At 39.4% G+C, this 21,354-nt stretch overlaps 1 protein-coding gene across 4 annotated transcripts in view; it reads right to left on the bottom strand.

Moving 5' to 3' along the window:
* rhobtb1 (Rho related BTB domain containing 1) overlaps nucleotides 1-21,354 on the bottom strand; it is a 94,328-nt gene that overhangs the window by 43,799 nt on the left and 29,175 nt on the right. For all 4 annotated transcript variants that reach the window (XM_060842318.1, XM_060842319.1, XM_060842320.1 and 1 more), the window contains exons 2-3: nucleotides 15,826-16,027; nucleotides 14,954-15,057 (exon numbers count right to left, since the gene is read on the bottom strand). In XM_060842318.1, the coding sequence (XP_060698301.1) occupies nucleotides 14,954-15,057; nucleotides 15,826-16,017 (296 nt within the window). In that variant the 5' untranslated portion in view covers nucleotides 16,018-16,027. The remainder of the gene's footprint in view (nucleotides 1-14,953; nucleotides 15,058-15,825; nucleotides 16,028-21,354) is intronic.

Below are 21,354 nucleotides of genomic sequence, written 5' to 3'. Positions count from 1 at the left end.
GAAGAACATTTGTCTGCATGATCACTATTGAAGGACTGTAGTTTTATCCCTTTTGATCAATCCCATTACGGTTACATTCATAGTGGGCAATCCATTGAAGTCCTGCTAGCATTCACCAAAACTGATGCATTTGAGGCTCCAAGTTAATCATTCTTTCCATGGATGAAAATGACATCTTCACAAATTCCAGCAATAATCACATCACTCATGCTTGAGATGAACACTTCCACTGTCTCTGACTGTGCACAGTGTAATTCAAAAACCTATTACTACATTGCATGTTTTTGCTGCTGTTCTAAAAAGTAACATCTTTATTAAAAGCCCCAAAATTCAGCATCTGTGTGCTGCTGAGCAAACCATGGAGCCTCCTTTAATGCAGACTTTACATTTCTGTCTCCACCATCTGCTCTTGTTCAATTATGGTGTACGAGTCACAACATGAAATCCAACCAATTTCCTTCTGATTTCTGCCAAGTGAATGTATCAGAGCCAGATGCTAATATCACACCCATGGAGGCAGTACTAAATCAAGGCACAGAGTTGGAACGATAAGACATCAACAATTACTTTATTCTTTCACTATCAGAACCCATCAAATGGCACTTTTTGCAGTACCCCTTAAACTCAGGCATGTGATCATCATATCTGCTCAAACTAATTGGTCAGGAAATCGGATATCAGATGTAAATATGGCAGCTAGTTTAAAAAGACCTGCAATTCTGGGTTTCAGATAGACCATCGTACTCTTGCCCAAATTGTCAGCAAGTAAAAGCTGCCTGCGTATCCCCTATTTTGGCCTCAGTTAGAAGAATAGATTTCTTTGTGGCCTCATTATAAAGATAGGTGGAATCCTAACACAATGTACATTAAAAAAGGACAAAAATGTTACACAGCACTTTTTAATGTAATTAAACATTATAAGGCATTTCAAAGGAGCATCACAAACTCTTATGACAAACTCATAAAGAGGTATTAGATCAAATACTTAAATGTTTTGCCAAAGAAGTAGTTTTAAAAAGTACCTTAAAAGGAGTCAAACAAGATAAAACAAACAGGAGATATAGGGAGAAAATTTCACAGCTTGGGATCTAGACAACTGAAGGCACAACCACCAATGAAGAAGTAATTGTGATTGGCAATATGCGAGTGGCACAAATTAGAGGATCACATTTAAACACATCTGAGGGTTGTAGGTTGGAGGTTGAGACAGGAAAGAACAAGATCAAAGATGGAATTGAAAACAAAAGATGAGAACTTTAAAATGAAGACTTTTCCTTGACTAAGTGCCGATGTCAGTCAGTGACCACAGGAGTGATAGGGAACAGGGCTTGCTGCAAGTTAAACATCGGCAGCAATTTTTGGAAGGCCTCAGGTACAGAAGCAGACTGTGGCATGCACCCTGTGAAGACCACTGCCCACCCTCAATGAAAAAATGTGAAATTACTCTTCAAAATTAGGGATCACAAGATATTACAAATACCTTCAGAGAGCCAAAACCTTTGGCCTGCACGGCATATAATGCCATAACGTGGGAGGCAAGGTGGCTCAGTGGTTAGCATTGCTGCCTCACAGCGCCAGGGACCTGGGTTTAATTCCAGCCTCGGGCAACTGTCTGTGTGGAGTTTGCACATTCTCCCCATGTCTAAGTGGGTTTCCTCCAAGTGCTCCGGTTTCCTCCCACAATCCAAAAATGATTAGATTAGATTAGATTCCCTACAGTGTGGAAATAGGCCCTTCGGCCAAACCAGTCCACGCCAACCTCCGAAGAGTAACCCACCCAGACCCATTTCCCTCTGATGTGCAGGTCAGATGAACTGGCCATGCTAAATTGCCCATAGTGTAAGGTACATTAGTCAGGGTAAATATAGGGTAGAGGAATGGGTCTGGGTGGGTTACTTTTCAGAGGGTTTGGTGTGGACTTTTGGGCCAAATGGCCTGTTTCCACACTGTAGGTAATCTAAGCTATTAACTATGAAAAGCTTTTAGGAATTGAAACTTGTTGTAAATGACTTTATTTCTGCATGGTAGATTGCCCCTCTTCTCTCTCCATTCCCCAATCCCTCCAATTTCATTGTGAAATCTCAGTTTACCTTGGTTACAGTCCCATATCACTACAACAAATAGGAATTAAAGCTTAAAAATAAAAGAAATGCAGAGGCTGGAAATCCAAAACAAAAACGGAAATTGCTAGAGAAATCCAGTAACTCTAGCACCAACTGTGGACAGCAAGTAGAGTTACCATTTCAAACCAGTGACCTGTCTTCAGACCTGATAGTATTGGAATGAAGGCATTCTTATTTAAAAGCAATTATTTCAAACATACAGTTCTGTAGAGGAGTCATTGGATCAGAAACCTTAACTCTGATTTCTCTCCACAGATGCTGCCAGACCTGCTGAGATTTTCCAGCAATTTTTGATTTTACCTCTGATTTCCAGCATCCACAATTCTTTTGGTTTATTTACTTCAGACACGCTGATAATTTGGAATATATATTTCAAAATACTTAACTATCATCAAACACCATGCATCACATGACATTTTAGTATGACAGGTAGTAAACTGAGCTAAACTTTAACTGTTTTAAGAAAAAGGTGTTTACATCAAGTGGAAATGGGATTTAAGAAAGTGGAATGCAACAAATCAGACATTACAATGACGGCACATTATATAGATGCTGCTGTGCAAATTGTACGCTATATTGTCATTATTGTTAACATTACAATATTCAGAGCCATTTCCTTGAGATATTGAACTGTACATCTATAAACATAAAAAATGCAGAAAATTTATAAACTATTGGACCTGGTACACTTCTCATTCAGTACATTCCACCAAAATATGCTTGAGGTACTTGTCATCATTCAGTAGTTGAGGGAGAATCTTAGGACTGATGGTGATCACACTCAAAGTCAATAGTAACCACCAGTGTCAGCCGTTTTAGTAAGTAAATCAACATCTACAGTTGCCAGCAGTTTTCTGCTTTAGGACTTCTCATTTCCTGCAGATTTCTGTCACATATTTGGTTAGCTACAGCCTGGGCACAAATGCAAGAATGATATTTTTATCTGTCATTTTGGGCAAGCATCCAAACTCCTTACACCAGAGGCATATGACTGAATCCTCTTATTTTCTATTCTCCTTTACAGAGTACAGATTGGGCCTCAGCTTATTTATAGTAAGCAATTCAATTAAAACCTTGCAGGTCATGAGAAGTCAAATGGTAGTCAAGGAAGTTGACTAAAGGGTGACTAAAGGTTGTGCAACAACTTGCTGCAAATGAAGCAAATAACTTATGAAGACGACTTTATGCAATTTGGCCTATAATATGCTATCGGATAACTAAGCTGGGATTTTGAGTCACATTAGTTTTTACTAGGACTATATACATTTTATAATACAAAAGCAAACTACTGGAGATGCTGAAAGTCTGAACTATAAGTAAACACTGGAAACACTCAGCAGGTAAGCAGGAACCATACAGAGAGAAACAAAGTCGAGGGACATGGTTTTTGAGCGAGTTAAAATCAACCACTTGCACAGAATTAAAACTTGGATATAAATGCTTCATGTCAAAAAGATTTCATCTTACTTATGTTTTTCAGGTAAATTCATCAAGGTCCTGCCTCTCTTTACAGGGAGGTGTTAAAAATCACAGTACTCTTCCAGGATGAGCGAGGTATTCTCTGGAAGGCCTAGACAATTTTAACTTGCCAGCCAAACCACAAAAGCAGATTACTGACTAATTTACCTCAGTACCATTTCAGAGACTTTGCTATATGCCATGATTCATTGCATCAGTGACTTCAGTTCAGAAGCACTTTATCAGCTCTATAGTGCTTTGGCAGGTATTAAGATCATGAAAAGCAGTGTTGAAATGAGAGTCTTTTCTCTTCTTACTTTGATTGCGATGCTGTACACACTAAAAGACCTTTGGTTTAATACTTCATTCAAAACAAAAAGCATGTCTACTAATGCAGAGCTTTCTTAGTACTGCTTTCAAGTGTCAGCTTCAATTAGTGTATTCAAGTTTTAGCAATAAGATTTAATGCACAACACTCTTACCCTGAAGCATGCATGTTGGCATATTGGCAGTAGCTAGCAGGGTTATCAGCTTTAAAATGGGTTTGTGCTTAAATCTGTTCAATCTGTGGCAAAGTAGATCTGCTTTGCTTATCCTGAATGATCTCAGAATGACTTGTACACAGTTTAAAAAGTGTTTCAAACAAATTATATAAACATTCAGCAAGCCATTTTGATCAAGGAAATTCCAGGTTCAATCCTGTTCTGTCTTGCTTTAGCAAACTTCAGCTGAGCAGCAGTAAAAAAATGCTCTTGAGCACAGGAAAGAACAGGTTCAGCCCTGAATACCTATCCAGGGACCCTGTGGGTTGCTGTTGAAGACTTCAAGCAGACTTGGCTGTGGTGTTCCTACTCCCCTCTAAAAGGCTGCAGAAGTCACCAACTTTCATCCTGACCTATACACAAATAATAGGCACTTATGAGAGGATACCTATGGAGCTACATATAAAAGGAGGCCAATGCTTTCAAGAGAGGAGGGAATTTGAAAAATAATGTAGGACTCCCTAACAGCATTGTGGATCTACCTACAGTACGCTGACTACAGTGGTTCAACAATGCAACTCATCACCACATTCTCAAAGGCAATAAATACTGGCCACTCAACAATACTCATCTCAGAAGTGAATTTTTTTAAAAAGTTACCTACGTGCCTCACCTCTAACTCACATCGTTCGTCAAGATGTCTCCTACCTCTCTGAGCTCACTTTGCCCATGAAACCAACTTTCTGTTTCCTCAATCTAAACTCTGCAAAACTGCAAATCACTGAACTTCCCCTCCTGGCCCTCATTTTAGTTGATACTGGAAAGAGTTTTCTTTGTGAAGGCATGTGTGTGTGCTTCTCTCTCTCCTTTAAATATGCCATCAACCCGCTGCAAAAAAAAATCCTTGACCTTACCTTCTTTCCAGTTACCAACACATTTCCAATTGGCCATTCCTCTCAAAAGTCCTTGAATGTGTTGCTTCCCTGAAATCTGAATGATCACTACCAAAACTTCATGTTGAATTTTTTAATCATGTTTCTGTCACTTACATAGAATTGAAACAGTTCTCATAAAAGTCTACCTTTGCAATGTCTCTGTAACTTAACCATAGAATTTTCTTTCAAATCTTTTTTACTGTCTTCCAAGCTGGGTGGAACTACTCAGCTTGTTCTATTCTTATGTACACAACACAGACAGATCACTTGCAATGGCTACTCTTTCTGCTCCTGCATTGTTACCTTTATTTAAGAAAGGCTGCAAGGAGAAGCCTGGGAACTATGAACTTGTAAGCCAGACATCGGTGGTGGGTAGGTTGTTGGAGGTAATCCTGAAAGATAAAATCTACACGCATTTGGAGAGGTGAGGATTGATTAGGGATAGTCAACATGGTTTTGTGTGAGGGAAATCAGTGAGGCCTCTTCTGGAGTACTATGTGTAGTTCTGCTCACCCTACTATTGGAAGGATATTATTACATTAGACAGGGTTCAGAAAAGATTTGCTTGACTATTTCTGGGAATGGAGGGTTTCAGTTGTAAAAACAGGATGGCTAGGCTGGTACCTTTTCCACTGAATCTTAGGAGATTGAAGGGGTTTATAAAATCATGAGAGGCAAGGATCTTTTCCCTAGGATGGAGGACTTCAAAGCTTGGGTGCATTTTTTTTATTTTACAAGTGAGAGGAGGAAATTTTCAAAAAGGACATAAGGGGCAACGTTTATTTTTCCACAGTCATGCAAGTGCTGAATGAACTGCCAGAGGAGATGGTGGATGCAGGTACAGGGAGAACATTTAATAGACATTTGGATAAATACATGAATTGCAAAGGTTTGAAGGGATATGGGCCAAAGTGGGACTAATTTAGTTTGGGGACATGGTTGGCATGGACTAGTTGGACCCAAAGTTCTGTTTCCAACCTGTATGATGACCATAACAAGCATATATTTTGGTGAAAAAAATAATCTAGTCACCAACAAGCTAAAATGAAGTGTTGGTGGTGGAGGTGGGAGTGCGAAGGGGTTGTATAAGGCATATTAGATGGAATTAAGAAATTTACTTCTTTTACCATGTTGGGAAGCGAATAGCAGAATTTAATCTTGTGCTTCCCCAAAGGTTGACTGCCACTTACCCAAACCAACACATGGCACAGTTCTAGTTACAATAACTTGCAGCAGCTTTAAGGCATAGTTTGTCACTAGTACTCTATGGTTCATATGTTAAGTGATAAATTATAGGAAATTCTATAATTAGGGTGACAGATAATATCATTTGCAAGCCGGATCAGAGTCCTGCATGGTGTGTTGCCTGCCCGGTGTCAGGGTGCAGGACATCTCTGACAGGCTTGAAAGGATACTGGAGCGGGAGGGGGAGGATCCAGTTGTTGTGGTCCATGTTGGAACTAACAACATAGGTAAAGGTAGGATGGAAGACCTGTTTGGGGATTATCGAGCACTAAGAACTAAGGAACTGGTCTTCATAATCTCCAGTTTACTGGCCAAGCCACGTGCAAAATGGCTTAGGGACTAAAAAATTAGGGAAGTAAGCGCGTGGCTAAGGGAATGATGTGGGAAAGAGGAGTTCTATACCATGGGGCATTAGCATTAGTTTTGGATTGGGGGTGGGGTGGGAAACACAGTCTCCACCTGAACCAAACTGGAACCAGTGTTCTAGCAAAAAGGATAGATAGGGTGGTCACTAGGACTTTAAACTTGAGTCAGGCGGGGGTCAGGGAAAGGGAAAGCAATAGGAAGTATGGTGATAAATGAAAAGGTAAGCAGCAGATTAGTACGTATGCAGGAAGGTTTAAGTTCAAGGCAGACTATAAAAGAAGCAAAAACGAAGGATAGCTCAGGAGATATTAGAGATGTTGCAAATCACGATGATAAGAAAGCTAGCATATAGGCACTTTACCTGAATCCTTATAACGCATCAACCTTGTTATGAATGCTAATGGCACAAATCATCGTGAATGATTATGTTTTGATAGCCATCATGGAAACATGGTTGCAGAATGGTCGTGACTGTGAATTAAATATCAAGGGGTACCAGACTACAGAGGAACCTCGATTGTCCGAATATTGGATTATCTGAAGATCTCAAGGTCCTGATAGAAAAATTGTATCAAAGAGGTGTTTCCATTATATCCTTTGTTTACAATGATTAAAAGTGAATTCTGCTTACTGAAATGCTGAACGGTCCTGGACATCAATGGGAGCCCAGGCACCATCTCCAAATGACTGCCTGCCCTCTCGCTCTTCCCTAACACTTTCCCTGGAGTTCTAAACAGGCTTGTACTCTGAACCACCGCCCTTCCCCAAATAATCGCTCCAACATTGTCCTGTACAGGGCAGAAGTGGAACCTTTCAAAAAGTGGTAATTTTCCAAAATTCACTGGACTCTGAGACAATCCCAGCATGGGAAAATAGCATGGGTGACACCACTATTTAAAAAGGGAAGTAGACAAAAGATGGTGAATTATAGACCAGTGAGCTTAACCTCTGTAGTGGGGAAGATGGTTGAGTTTACTATAAAAGGAAGAAATAGCAGCACATCTCGAAATAAGTTATCCCATTGTACAGATGCAGCATGGGTTCATGAAGGGCAGGTCATGCTTCACAAATTTTTTGGAATTCTATGAAGACATTTCAAGCAAGGTGGACAACAGGAACCCAATGGATGTGGTGTACCTAGATTTCCAAAAGGCCTTTGACAAGGTGCCACGCATGAGGCTGCTGCATAAGGTAAGGATGCATGGTGTTGGGGTAAAGTATTAGCGTTGCTAGAGGATTGATTGACTAACAGGAAGCAAACAGGAGGGATAAATGAGTGCTGTTCTAGATGACAATCAGTGACTAGTGGTGTGCCTCAGGGGTCAGTGTTGGAACCAAAATTATTTACAATTTATATCTAATATTTGGAGTTGGAGACCACGTGTACGGTGTCAAAATTTGCTGATGACACTAGGTGAGTGGCAGAGCTAAGTGTGCAGAGACTGTGAAACTTTGCAGAGGAACATAGATATATTGAGTGAGTGGGCAAAGGTCTGGCAAATGGAATACAATGTTGGTAAATGTGAAGTCATACATTTTGGTAGGATTGACAGCAAAATAGATTATTAATAGAATGGCAAAACGTTGAAGCATGCTGATTTGCAGAGGGACCTGGGTGTCCTTGTGCATGAATCACAGAGGGTTGGTCTGCAGGTACAACAAGTAATTAGGAAGGCAAATGGAATTTTGTCCTTCACTGCTAAAGGGGTTGAGCTTAAAAGCAGGGAGGTTATGTTACAGCTGTACAAGGTGCTGGTAAGGCCACACCTGGAGTATTGTACGCAGATTTGGTCTCCTTACTTAAGGATGGATGTAATGGTACTGGAGGGAGTACAGGAGGTTCACTGGGTTGGTTACAGAGTTGAGGGGGTTGGCTTATGAGGAGAGGCTGAATAGGTTGGGAATATATTCATTGGAATTCAGAAGAATGAGGGGGGATCTTATAGAAACATATAATATTATGAAGGGATTTAGTAAAATAGAAATAGATAGGATGTTTCCACCGGTGAGTGAGACTAGGACAAGAGGGCATGACCTCAAGATTAGTGGAAGCAGGTTTAGAATTGAATTTCATCCAGAGAGTTGTTAATCAACGGAATTCCTTGCTCAGGGAAGTAGTTGACGTCACTTCAGTAATTGCTTTCAAAAGCTAAGGCAGATACCTTTTTGAAAAAGGAATTAAGGGGTATGGTGAAAACTCGGCTAAGTGGAGCCGAGTCCATGATAAGATTAACCATGATCTTATTGCGTGGCTGAGCAGGCTCGAAGGGCCGAACAGCCTACTCCTGCTCCTACTTATGTTCTTAACTCAGAGTGATCTCATCATCCCTGTCCTCTGCATTCATGGGATTTTAAGAAGTGGTGATCTGTAGTAATCAATTCAACATTCTTTACACAAGATATACACAAATTCTGAATCATTTTAGATACAGCTAGAAAGCAGACTCACTAAAAAGCTACAAATCAAATAATTCTAGCTCAGTATAAATAAACATTTTATTAAGATGTTATATGGAAAAAAACTAAAGAAATATCAACAAAGAGTCCATTCTGTAATTAATGTAAGAGCAAGCATTGCTGGAAGAAGTTAGCTGGCTTGTCAGGCAGCCTTGGTAGAAAGAAAAACAGAATTAGCATTAACATCGCAGACCAACATCTTTTTATCAGAACTCCTGACTGAAAAGACATCAACCTGAAACATTAGCTCTGTTTCAATCTGCATAGATGCTATCTGACCTGAACCTTTATAAAATGTATGCTCCAATTTCAGGTTGCCAGCATTCACGTTTTTTTTTATTTTTGCGATTATATAATACCAGTCCTGCAAAGCACAGCTCCTGGCAGCTATCCAGGAGAAATCCCAGCCCAAATGGGCCCACCTAATTTTTCAAATGCATGGAAGCAGGCTAACAATAGGGATGGATGTAAACAAACACTTAAATACACACATAATGCATAGTTCTTCCAATGAAAACCTGAGACAATAAAGAGAGACAAGCTATCTTACTCAAAAATCTGGACTGAAATTAAAAACTCAATACAGTACATCTTGCTTCAACTGACAGATCAGAGGATTGGTCAGAATCTTGGTCAAAAGAACAGCAGAGAATGACAAAGATTTAACAGGAGGAATAAACTCAATCGTAATGTTAAAATGGGTAGTAAATGTTAGGTATTTAAAAAAGGAGTAATTCAAGTGAACACTAGTTCTCAAGAGTGAGAGAATAGGACCAGATGATAAAATGGAAATTGCAAATTAAAATGAACAAGTAATTTGCTTCTGTCTTCACTGTGGAGGATACAATAACAATCCAATAGCTGTAAATCAGGAGGAAGAAGGGGGAAGAGAAACTCAGTAAAACTACAATCACCAGGGGAGTAGTATTAAGCAAACTGATAGAGCTGCAGGTTGACAAATCTCCAGGTTCAGGTGGGCTTCAACCTAGGGTCTTAAAAGAGATTGCCAATTTAGTAAGACCATAAGACATAGGAGCAGAGGTTGAACATTCAACCCATCATGTCTGCTCCACCATTCAATGTGATCAAGGCTGAACTGATAATCCTCAACTCTACTTTCCTACTTTTACGCACCCCCCCCCTCCCCCACCATAGCCATGCTTCCCTTTCTGATTAAAACTCTGGCTATGTCAGCTTTGAATTTACTTAACAAGCCTGCCTCTACAGACCTCTGCAGTAAATAATTCCACTGATTCACTGCCCTCAAAAGAAATTTATTTCAGGCTTAAATATTCGAATCCTTCTTCAGAGATTACACCTTTAGGTCCTATAGCCTATCAAGCCCCTTGAGACTCTTACTTGTTTCAATAAGATCACCTCTCATTCTAAGTTGCAATGAGAAAAGGCCCAGCCAGTTCAACCTCTCCACATTAGACAGTCTCTCCATACCTGGTATCTGCCTAGTGAACCTTCCCTGGACTGCCTCCAATGTCAGATCTTTCTGTAGATACAGTGGCCCAAATCAGCTTGCTGTATTGCAACTAGGGTCTGACTAGCGCCTTGTATAGTTTTCACAAAACCTCCTAGTTTTATAATCTATTCCCTTTAAAATAAAGGTTAACATTCTATTTGCCTTCTCCTGCTGAATTGGGTGCTAGTTTTTCTTGAGATTCATAGATGAGGACTCCCAAATCCCTTTGTTCTGTCAGTTTCTACAGTCTTTCCCCACTCAAAACAGTAATCATCACCTCTATTCTTCTTGCCAAAGCACATAGCCACAGATTTTCCCATATTATATTCCATCTGCCAAATTTTTGCCTACTCACTCAACTTGTCGATATCGGTTTGTCTCTCTCATCACCGCCTTCCCACCATTTGGTGTAACCCACATTCTTAGCTTAAGTATATTCACAAACATTTGTGTTAACTTTCCAACATTCCCTACGTTCAGGGAAAGTTCTAATCAGACTAGAACTTAGCAAATATGACTGTCTATTCAAGAAGGGTGGGAGACCATAAACAGGAAACGATAAGCTCATTCACTTGATGTCTGTCATGGGGCAGGTGTCAATAATGAAACAGCTTATAACTGCACACTCAAAAACACAAGGTCAATTGGGAACAGTCAGCACAGGAGATCATGTTTAATTATTGGAATTCTTTGAAAGAGTAAGATGTACAGTGATAAAGGGGAGCCTGTAGATGTGCCACACTTGCTACTCCAGAATTATTGTGATAAGGTGCAACCTCAATAGTTATTGAAGAAATTAAAAGCTCATGTGTAGGGGTGACGTATTAACAAAGATAGATTGGTTCACTGGCAGAAAACAGATAGCATGCACACACGGGTCTTTGTCTGATTGGCAGGACATGAAGATTAAAGCAGGGGTCTGTGCTGGTGCCTCAACCTTTTACAATTTAGGAGGAGGAGGAAGAGGAAGAGGAAGAGGAAGAGGAAGAGGAGGAAGAGGAGGAGGAGGAGGAAGAAGAGGAGGAGGAAGGTATGCAGCTAAACTCACAGACGACACCAAGACACCAAGAAAATTAATTGCAGATGGATAGATAGGTTGAATGAGTCGCCAAAAATTTGGCGGATGGAATATAATGTGAGAAAATGTTAAACTGTTTACGTTGGCAGGAAAAGTATGAAAGAAAATTACTCCAAATGGAGAATGACTGCGGAATTTCAATGTGCAGGGGAAATAGGTTTTCTGGTGCACATAGCCACTAAACATAAAGTGCAGCTATAGAATGTAATCAAGGCAGCTAATGGGATGTTATCCTCTATTATGAGGAGAGCTGAACATAAAGTTAAAGATGTACGAAGAAGCTTACCTCAAGAGTACAACAAGATCTCTATCAGGTGGGCCAATGAGCTGAGGAGTGGCAGATGGAGTTTAATTTAGATAAATATAAAGGTGCTGCATTTTGGAAAAGCAAATCAGACCAGGATTTCTACACCTAAGGGTAAGGCCCTGGGGATTGTTGCCGGACAAAGAGACTTCAGAGTGCAGGTTCATAGATCCTTGAAAGTGGAATCGCAGACAGATAGGATAGTGAAGAAGGGGTTTGGTATGCTTTCCTTTATTGAGTATAGGAGTTGGAAGATCATGTTTTGGCTGCACAGGACATTGGCTAGCCACTTATGAAATATTGTGTGCAATTCTGGTCTCTCTCCTATTGGAAGGATGTTGTGAAACTTGAAAGGGTTCATAAAATATTTACAAGGATGTTGCCAGGGTTGGAGGATTTGAGCTATAGGGGGAGGTTGAATAGGCTGGGGCTGTTTTCTCTGGAGCGTTGGAAACTGAGTGATGACCGTATAGAGGTTTATAAAATCATGGATAGGGTAAATAGACAAGATCTTTTTCCTTGGTTGAGGGAATCCAGAACTAGAGGGCACGGGTTTAGAGTGAGATAGAAACATTTAAAAGGGACTTAGGGACCTTTTTCTACACAGAGGGTGATGCATCTATGGAAAGAGCTGCCAGAAGAAGTGGTGGAGGGTGGTATAATTGCAACATTTAAAAGGCATCTGGATGGGTTCATGGAGAGGAAGGGTTTAGAGGGATATGGACCAAGTGCTGGTAAATGGGAATAGATTAGGTTAGTATACCTGGACGGCATGGACAGGTTGGATCAAAGGGTCCATTTCTGTGCTGTACAACTCTATGACTCTATGTCGTGCTTCAGTTATACTGGACATTGGACAGGCACATCTCTAATACTTATTTACAGAAGGATATAAATGCATTGGAAGAAAGTTTATTATGATACATAAAATGAATGGTTTGTCTTATAAGGATAAGTTGGATAGGCTGGATAGACTGACTTATTCCCACGAGAGTTTAGAAGATGGAGAGGTATTGGTGATTTGATTAAAGTGTATAACATCCTCAAGATTGACAAGATGTATATGTAAAGGATGTTTTGGCTTGTGGCTAAGTCCAGAACCAGAATTACTGTTTTAGAATTAAAAATTAAAAGTCAGAGACGATGAAATTTTCTTTTCTTTCAGACAGTTGAGACACTTTGGACATCTGTCTAAGAAGGTGGGAGGTGGGAGGGGTCATTGACAATGTTTGTTAAGCAGGGTGAAATCAAGAAATTACAGGAGTAAGTCGATATGTAGAATTCAAAACACAAACTAAATCAGCCATGCTCATATTGCAAGTTGGAGCAGGCCAAATGATCCAATTTGTTACATTCAATTTAGCATTTATTATTAGCAAACTCTAAGGATCATGATTATTTCAGCTTGTAAAGGATAAACAAATAACTTTTAGACAATTTGCCTTGAAACCTTGACTTTGTTGTCTCACACAGGTGCCTTCTGACCTGCTGAGTATTTCAGCCTCTATTTGGTTCTACAAATAAATTGCATTTACGCACTTAGTTTTCTTCTTCCAAATCTGCCATTCCTTATTCTTACTTCAACATTCAATCGCAATCACACAGATTGGACCAATTTGACACCTTCCCGAACTACAAGAGAAATTTTACAAATCTGATTGGTGACAGGAAACTTCACAGGCACGCAGCAAACTGAAATTTTGGGTGTGCATGGCCCATCATTTGGTCAGAAAGTAAAGCTCATTGTTCTCCTCCAAAGAAAAGTAATTTGGTCAAAAGTCATGAGCAATATTATTGGCTGAAAATTCTAAATCAGTGCAGCAAATGGATGAGTCTCTTCAACATAAAATAAATTTTGTTCTTTTTTGCTTCTCGGCAGCCTTCTTGGTTGACAAATTGGCCATTGCAACCTCAGACCCAAGTACACGCTCAACTTCCTGACAGCTTGCATTCCACTTTGATCTTTGCAGCAGCTGCTCCTTTGCACAGCTCCACTGGGTAATATTTCCATATTAAACAGTTTTACATCTATCTCAAGCTTCCTTTTTTTTTTGAAAAGAAAAAAATCTTCTGATAGATACATATGGTTACAAAATTTGCCTATTACTCAATCCATTCAATTCTTAGTAAAAGGCTTAAGTACCTTACTTAACTCTGATAAAAAGTTTCTTCTCTAAATAATAAGCTCTTTTCTATGTTCAGAGGCTGACTAACTTACCATGCATTTGTTTTGTTTTAATGTCAGATGCATCACAATGTTTAGAGAACTGGCAGAAATGTAAACACATTCAAGGAAATGATACTTTGATTTTGGAAGAGAACAACTTTTACTTCTGTACTATCCTATCTGTGTCTGCTCCTTATAGTTCAGAAACAAACCCTTCAGTCCAATTTGTCCACACCGACCAGATATCCCAATCTGACCTAGTCTGATTTGCCAGCATTTGGCCCAGATCCCGCTAAACCCTTCAAGTACCCATCTGAATGCCTTTTAAATGTTGTAATTGTACCAGACTCCATCACTTCCTCTGGCACCTCGCTCCAATTTTTCCAGTGCAGCTGTGTAATTTTTAAGGTGGGGGATTGGGGGAAGAGAGGATATATTATAGAATTATTCTTCTGCCTTCTATCCATGCACCATAATCCTACAAAAAAATTGAAACTTTAAAGTTAAATGTTAGACAGCAATGGTAAGCAAGAATGGAATGGAAATAACTGCTAGTAAGCAATCACATTATGGGTAATATATTCTAAAAGCAGTCAAAAACATTTTTTGACAGGAAGAAACTACATTAAAAGGTAATTCACACGTTACTCAAATTCTAAGAAGTTTGATCGTTAGATCTTTTGATTCTACAAACTATTACCTGATTGCCAACTTTATATTTTAATTCTGAAATACTTTATTTAAAAGTTGTTGCTCAAAAAAGAACCCCAGTATCATTTTGTAAAATGTCTGTATTCCCTTGAGAAGTTTATTAAACTTAAACACACACAATTTGTATGTGGCGTATTTCTTCCACTTTTATTTTACCTGCCATATGCAAAACGCCTGTCCTTATGGTGGTCACCAAATGTATCCCACAGCCTGAGAGATATGCTTACTTCATCTACAACATCTCGGGAACGTTCAAGCACCTAAACAAAATCAACATTTAATGCAATAAATTGAAAATATTTTAAATTCAATTACAGCAAAGTCAACAAACTTTGGAGTGTTACATTAATGTTAATCTGAGAGAGAGTAACTCAAATATATTCGCAACATGACACTAAAAAAACAAGGAACACAATTACAATGTTCAGTAACACCTAATACAAAGAGAGCAGAATTCTTTCCTTTGAGTTAAAATGAAGTTTGTTTACTCCAGTTTGCATATCTCTTAATAGCAGTACAACCAACAGTTCCAAATATTGGATCAAAAGGGTGCTTATATTGAGAACCTTAAGATAGCTCTAAGGGCGTTAGTCAGATTGCTGTGTAATTTTTTTCCAAATTGTTCATTCAGTTACAATAACAAACATGCTTGCTGGCCTCTTGGATCTCATTAAATTTAAAACATTCAAATCTTTAATAAGTTGAAGAGCAACAATTTATTCCCAGTTTCTCCATTTGTATCCAAACCTGAACTTGTTCAATTCAAAGTGATCTATACACAATACAATTTTACAACTGTTTTATTAGATTTGCAAGCCTACAGCTTCTACCATTGAATCTAAAACTACATAAGAACCATGTTTAAAAATAAATAAATAAATACACCATTCAATAAAATATTTGTTTTTTGAATGGCAATCTTGAGAGAAATCTCAGGACAAAGAAAAAAACCAAATAATGTTAGAGTATATTCAAAGCATAATCTTTGAATATCATGTACATTTAATATTTGTAAAAGAAATTCTTACCTCTTGACAAACACGATACTGGTCAATCGCCCAGACAGTAGGAACGTGAGTGGACAGCAACTGGTACTGTGTTAAGGTGGTATTGCATGCTCTTGCACAGATGAGTCGTGTCTTTCCCACAGCATTGTCTCCAACAACAACACACTTGATAGTTTCAACATTTGGCCTTTCATAATCCATAGCAGTGTCCATTTACAGTAAACTACATTGGAACAAACAAAAGAATACACAGCTCTTACATACTTGCTCGAACAAATACTACTTCGTTCAGCAAAACGACCAGAACTCAGCAAATGTGATCTAATTTAGGTTCTAAGTTTGCTCCATTTATACCGTGGTTTGTACTAAACCATAGGCAAATTTGCAACAACACTGGTATTTTTCAGTGCATTCAAGCCAAATCCTGCCATATCTTTAGTCTTTATAAAAACAAGCCTATCATACACAAACACACCACTATTGTTTAACTAGACTGGATTACTTGTCATTCTGGAAGTGGAATTGGCTAGATCCTGCTGACCAAAACCTGTAGCCTGTGTTTATATCAGTCTATTATTCAGACTGATTTTGTGTTGGAAATAGAAACAGTTGAAAATTGTAAACCTCGTCAAGCTGGTCTAAACTTCAAAAACGCTCATGTAAAAGGCTCACAAAAGTCCAGATCTGCTACCAAGTCAACGGCAAGTAGTTAGAACTTTAATCATGACTATACGGTGAATGGGGACAATTACAACTATCAGTCATCATTTTGTTTACCTGGAAAATGGCTGGGCACCTAATGTATTGGGGCTGAGAAACATCTCAGCTATGATGCCCAATGTAAACAAACAGGAAGCTGGAAGAACACAGCAAGCCAAAAGCAACATCAGGAGGTGGAGAAGTCAATGTTTCAGGTATAACCCTTCTTTAGCGCTCAAAGCCCAAAATCCACTGTGAAGAAAACCACTACTTAAGCATGTAATTTGGGGTACTATACTTATTAAAAGGAAGCCTTTGGCAACATTAACATACAAAAGTGCATTTTCTACATAGTTGTACCAAGAGCTAAGCAGCTAAAACAACGATCCAGTGAATTACTGGAGGCCATTCAAAAAAAGTCATCAAGTTTAGTTTGTTTTTCCAATGGACTCCAGTGCATCTAGAGACACTCCAAAAATATCCAGTTCAATGCTGATTCAGTTTAGACCAGGATTTTCTCCATCTCCATGCTAAGCCCTAGCATCCTAGCCAGATCAGCACAAGAACTGCCCCAATCCCCACCTTCTCACTACCATCCATTTGCAGCTGCATACTGACAGCTTAATGGGAAGCCAGAATTCAACATAACTCAAGCCTGGCACTAGCAATAATTCCATCTGTTTTGGGCAGAAAACAAAGACACCCTAATTCTTTTTTTTGTTGTAACAGATCATCCAGGAAAATTAGATAGCTAACCATAGGTAGTAGAGCTTATAATGATAGATAGGTTTCATCACAGAACACACACAATATTATCTTGGTCAGAAGTCACATGAAACTAGGTTATAGTTCAACAGGTTTATCTAAAATCACAAGCTTTCACAGCACAGCTCCTTTGTTAGGTGAAGACTTCATTTACAAGAGACAATTTACAAGAAACACCAAAGTAAAGAGAAAACATTTTTTTATTTTTTGTTCCTTTTATACTGCTTGAGAAAAGTGTTGACTAGATTGCAAGTAGATTCTAATTGACAGAGGTACCAGTCAGTTAGACGTACCAGTTACCTGATGACTAACAGTTAACTTTGTTCAAATTTATATCAGACATGTTGGCTGTAATTGGTAACGACACTGTCCCGAGGAATGAATTAGGTAATGGCTTTCACTTGTTCCAATCGGTTAAAACAGCTGCAACATACATATACCTTCTTTCACATGAATTAATACATTAAGCTTCCAATACACACAAATGGATCAAACTGCGAGCCAACTGAACACATTCAGGATTATTTAGAAAATGTTGGCCAATAAAGAATTGATATAATAAGAATCAGATTTTCGTGGTAGACCTTGTGTTTTGAGTTTTGCAAGCATGGGTCGGTTTGAAATAGCTGAAAGGACATGATGTTTGTTATGATCTGTCAGTATCTAACATCACAAAGCACTGACGTTGACATATCACATGAATCAATGGCATGATGAACAGAATGTCTCTGATTTGGTGGTAGCACCCAGTTAGTGGCTACCAGTAACCATGTTGCTACTATATTAAATGTTATTTTTTGCAACATTATACAAGACAAAAAACACTCCTCCTCTAACCATTGGTGTCTCTTGAATAAAGGCTGTTGTATCACCTGTTTAATTCTCATCTATGATTTGACACCTTAAGATAGAAAACATCTCAAAAGAGGCTTTGTTGAAAAACAGATGCTAAGTAAAAGAAAAAGAGATCTTATCAAAATGACCAACATTTAGATGACCTAGAAAAAGGCAATGGGAGTATGAAAGGGGAATGCTAGAGAAAGTGACTTGCACAGCTGAAGGCACACCACAATTGAGAGTCAAAGAAAAGAAAGATACCACAAGAGGCAAAATGCATGAGAACTGAGTTTGAGGGAGGAGAGGTTACAGATGTAGGGACAGCACTATGTTTAAGTGATTTAAAGACAAAAGGTTAGATCATTAAACTCAAGACATTCGTGGAATTGAAATCAATGTTAGTCAGGATGTATAGACAATTGGAGGCAATGGATAAATGTGATTTAGGATATGACTGGAATTTGTTTTTGATGAGCTGATGCTCGTGAAAGAATACAGTGGGAAGATCTAGTTAGATCATGAGAGCAATGAGAGCCATGCATTGGTTTCATCTGCAGACATGAGCAAATGATGTTGACTGCGCTTAATATCAAAGTAGCATTTGACCAAATGTGGCAAAAAGAGCACTGAACAAAACCGGAGTCACTGGGAATAAGGGAAAAAAATTGATGGTTGGAACCATACCAAGTCTAATTGAAGATTTTTGGTTGTGGCAGGTCAAGTACTTCAGATACAGGACATCACTGGACTCTGAAGGGTAGGGTCCAAGGTCCAACTATGCTTCTTTGATGAGCTTCCTTTCATCATAAGGTAAGAAGTAAGCACAAGTTACAAGTGTGATTGAACACCCTCCATTTGCTTGGATGAGTGCAGCTCTAATGTCACTCAAGAAGCTTGGTTCCATCCAAGACAAAGAAATCAGTTAAGGGTTTAGATGGAAAGGAATTTGTTAAGTGTGTATAAGAAAATTTTCTGATTCAGTATCTGGATGTACCTACTAAAGAAGGGGCAAAACTTGACCTACTCTAGGGAAATAAGGCAGAGCAGGTGACTGAGGTGTCAGTCGGGGAGCACTTTGAGGCCAGTGACCATAATTCTATGAATTTTAAAATAGGGATGGAAAAGGATAGACCAGATATAAAAAGTTGAAGTTCTACATTGGAGAAAGGCCAATTTTGACGGTATGAGGCAAGAACTTTCGAAAGCTAATTGGGGGCAGATGTGCGCAGGTAAAGGGACAGCTGGAAAATGAGAATCCAGAGAAAGTATATTCCTGTTAGGATGAAAGGAAAGGCTGGTAGATATATGAAATGCTGGATGACTGAAGAAATTGAGGGTTTGGTTAAGAAAAAGAAGGAAGCATATGTCAGGTATAGACAGGATAGATAGAGTGAATCCTTAGAAGAGTATAAAGGAAGGAGTAGTATACTGAAGACGGAAATAAGGAGGGCAAAAAGGGAACATGAGATAGCTTTGGCAAATAGAATTAAGGAGAATTCAAAGGGTTTTACAAATACTTTAAGGACAAAAGGGTAACTAGGGAGAGAATAGGGCCCCTCAAAGACCAGCAAGGCAACCTTTGTATGGAGTTGCAGAAAATTGGACAGCTACTAAACGAGTATTTTGCATCAGTATTTACTGTGGAAAAGGATATGGAAGACAGACTATAGGGAAATAGATGGTGACACCTTGCAACATGTCCATATTACAGCGGAGGAAGTGCTGGATGTCTTGAAACGCATAAAGGTAGATAAATCCCCATGACCTGATCAGGTGTACCCTAGAACTTTGTGGGAAGCCAGAAAAGTGATTGCTGAGCCTCTTGCTGAGATATTTGTATCATCAATAGTCACAGGTGAGGTGCCGGAAGACTGGAGATTGGCTAATGTGATGTCACTGTTTAAGAAGGGTGGTAAGGATAAGCCAGCAAATTATAGACCGGTGAGCCTGATGTTAGAGGTGGGCAAGTTGCTGGAGGGAATCCCAAGGGACAGGATTTACATGTATTTGGAAAGAAAAAGACTGATTAGGGATAGACAACATAGCTTTGTGCGGGGGAAAGTATGTCTCACAAACTTGATTGAGTTTTTTGAAGAAGTAACAAAAAAAAGACTGATGAGGGCAGAGTAGTAGATGTGATCTATGGACTTCAGTAAGGTGTTCAACAAGGTTCCCCATGGGAGACTGGTTAGCAAGGTTAGATCTCATGGAATACAGGAAGAACTAGCCATTTGGATACAGAACTGGCTCGAAGGTAGAAGACAGAGGGTGGTGGTGGAGGATTGTTTATCAGACTGGAGGCCTGTGACCAGTGGAATGCCACAAGGGTCGGTGCTGGGTCCTCGACTTTTTGTCATTTACATAAATAATTTAGATGCAAGCATAAGAGGTACAGTTAGTAAGTTTGCACATGAAACCAAAATTGGAGATGTAGTGGACAGCGAAGAGAGTTACCTCAGATTACAACAGGATCTTGACCAGATGGGCCAATGGGCTGAGAAGTGGCAGATGGAGTTTAATTCAGATAAATGCAAGGTGCTGCATTTTGGGAAAGCAAATCTTAGCAGGACTTATACACTTAATGGTAAAGTCCTAGGGAGTGTTGCTGAACAAAGACCTTGGAGTGCAGGTTCATAACTCCTTAAAAGTGGAGTTGCAGGTGGATGGGATAGTGAAGGCGGCGTTTGGTACGCTTTCTTTTATTGGTCAGAGTATTGAGTATAGGAGTTGGTAGGTCATGTTGCGGCTGTACAGGACATTGGTTAGGCCATTGTTGGTATATTATGTGTAATTCTGATCTGCTTCCTACCGGAAGGATGTTGTGAAACTTGAAAGAGTTCAGAAAAGATTTATAAGGACGTTTCAAGAGTTGGAGGATTTGAGCTCCAGGGAGAAGCTGAACAGGCTGGGGCTGTTTTCCCTGGAGCGTCGGAGGCTGAGGGGTGACCTTATAGAGATTTACAAAATTATGAGGGGCATGGATAGGTTAAATTGACAAAGTATTTTTCCTGGGGTCAGGGAGTCCAGAGCTAGAGGGCATAGGTTTAGGACAAGAGGGGAAAGAGAGAAGAGACCTCAGGTTCAACTTTTTCACACAGTGGGTGGTACGTGTATGGAATGAGCTGCCAGAGGAAGTGGTGGGGGCTGTTACGATTGCAACATTTAAGAGGCATTTGGATGGGTATATGAATAGGAAGGGTTTGGAGGGATATGTGCTTGGCATGGACAAGTTGGACCGAAGGTTCTGTT

The sequence above is a fragment of the Hemiscyllium ocellatum genome, chromosome 22 (assembly GCF_020745735.1).
Source record: "Hemiscyllium ocellatum isolate sHemOce1 chromosome 22, sHemOce1.pat.X.cur, whole genome shotgun sequence".
Taxonomy (NCBI): Eukaryota; Metazoa; Chordata; class Chondrichthyes; order Orectolobiformes; family Hemiscylliidae; genus Hemiscyllium; species Hemiscyllium ocellatum.
The sequence above is the reverse complement of the archived record's forward strand: the minus strand, read 5'-3'. Positions and strand labels throughout refer to the sequence as shown.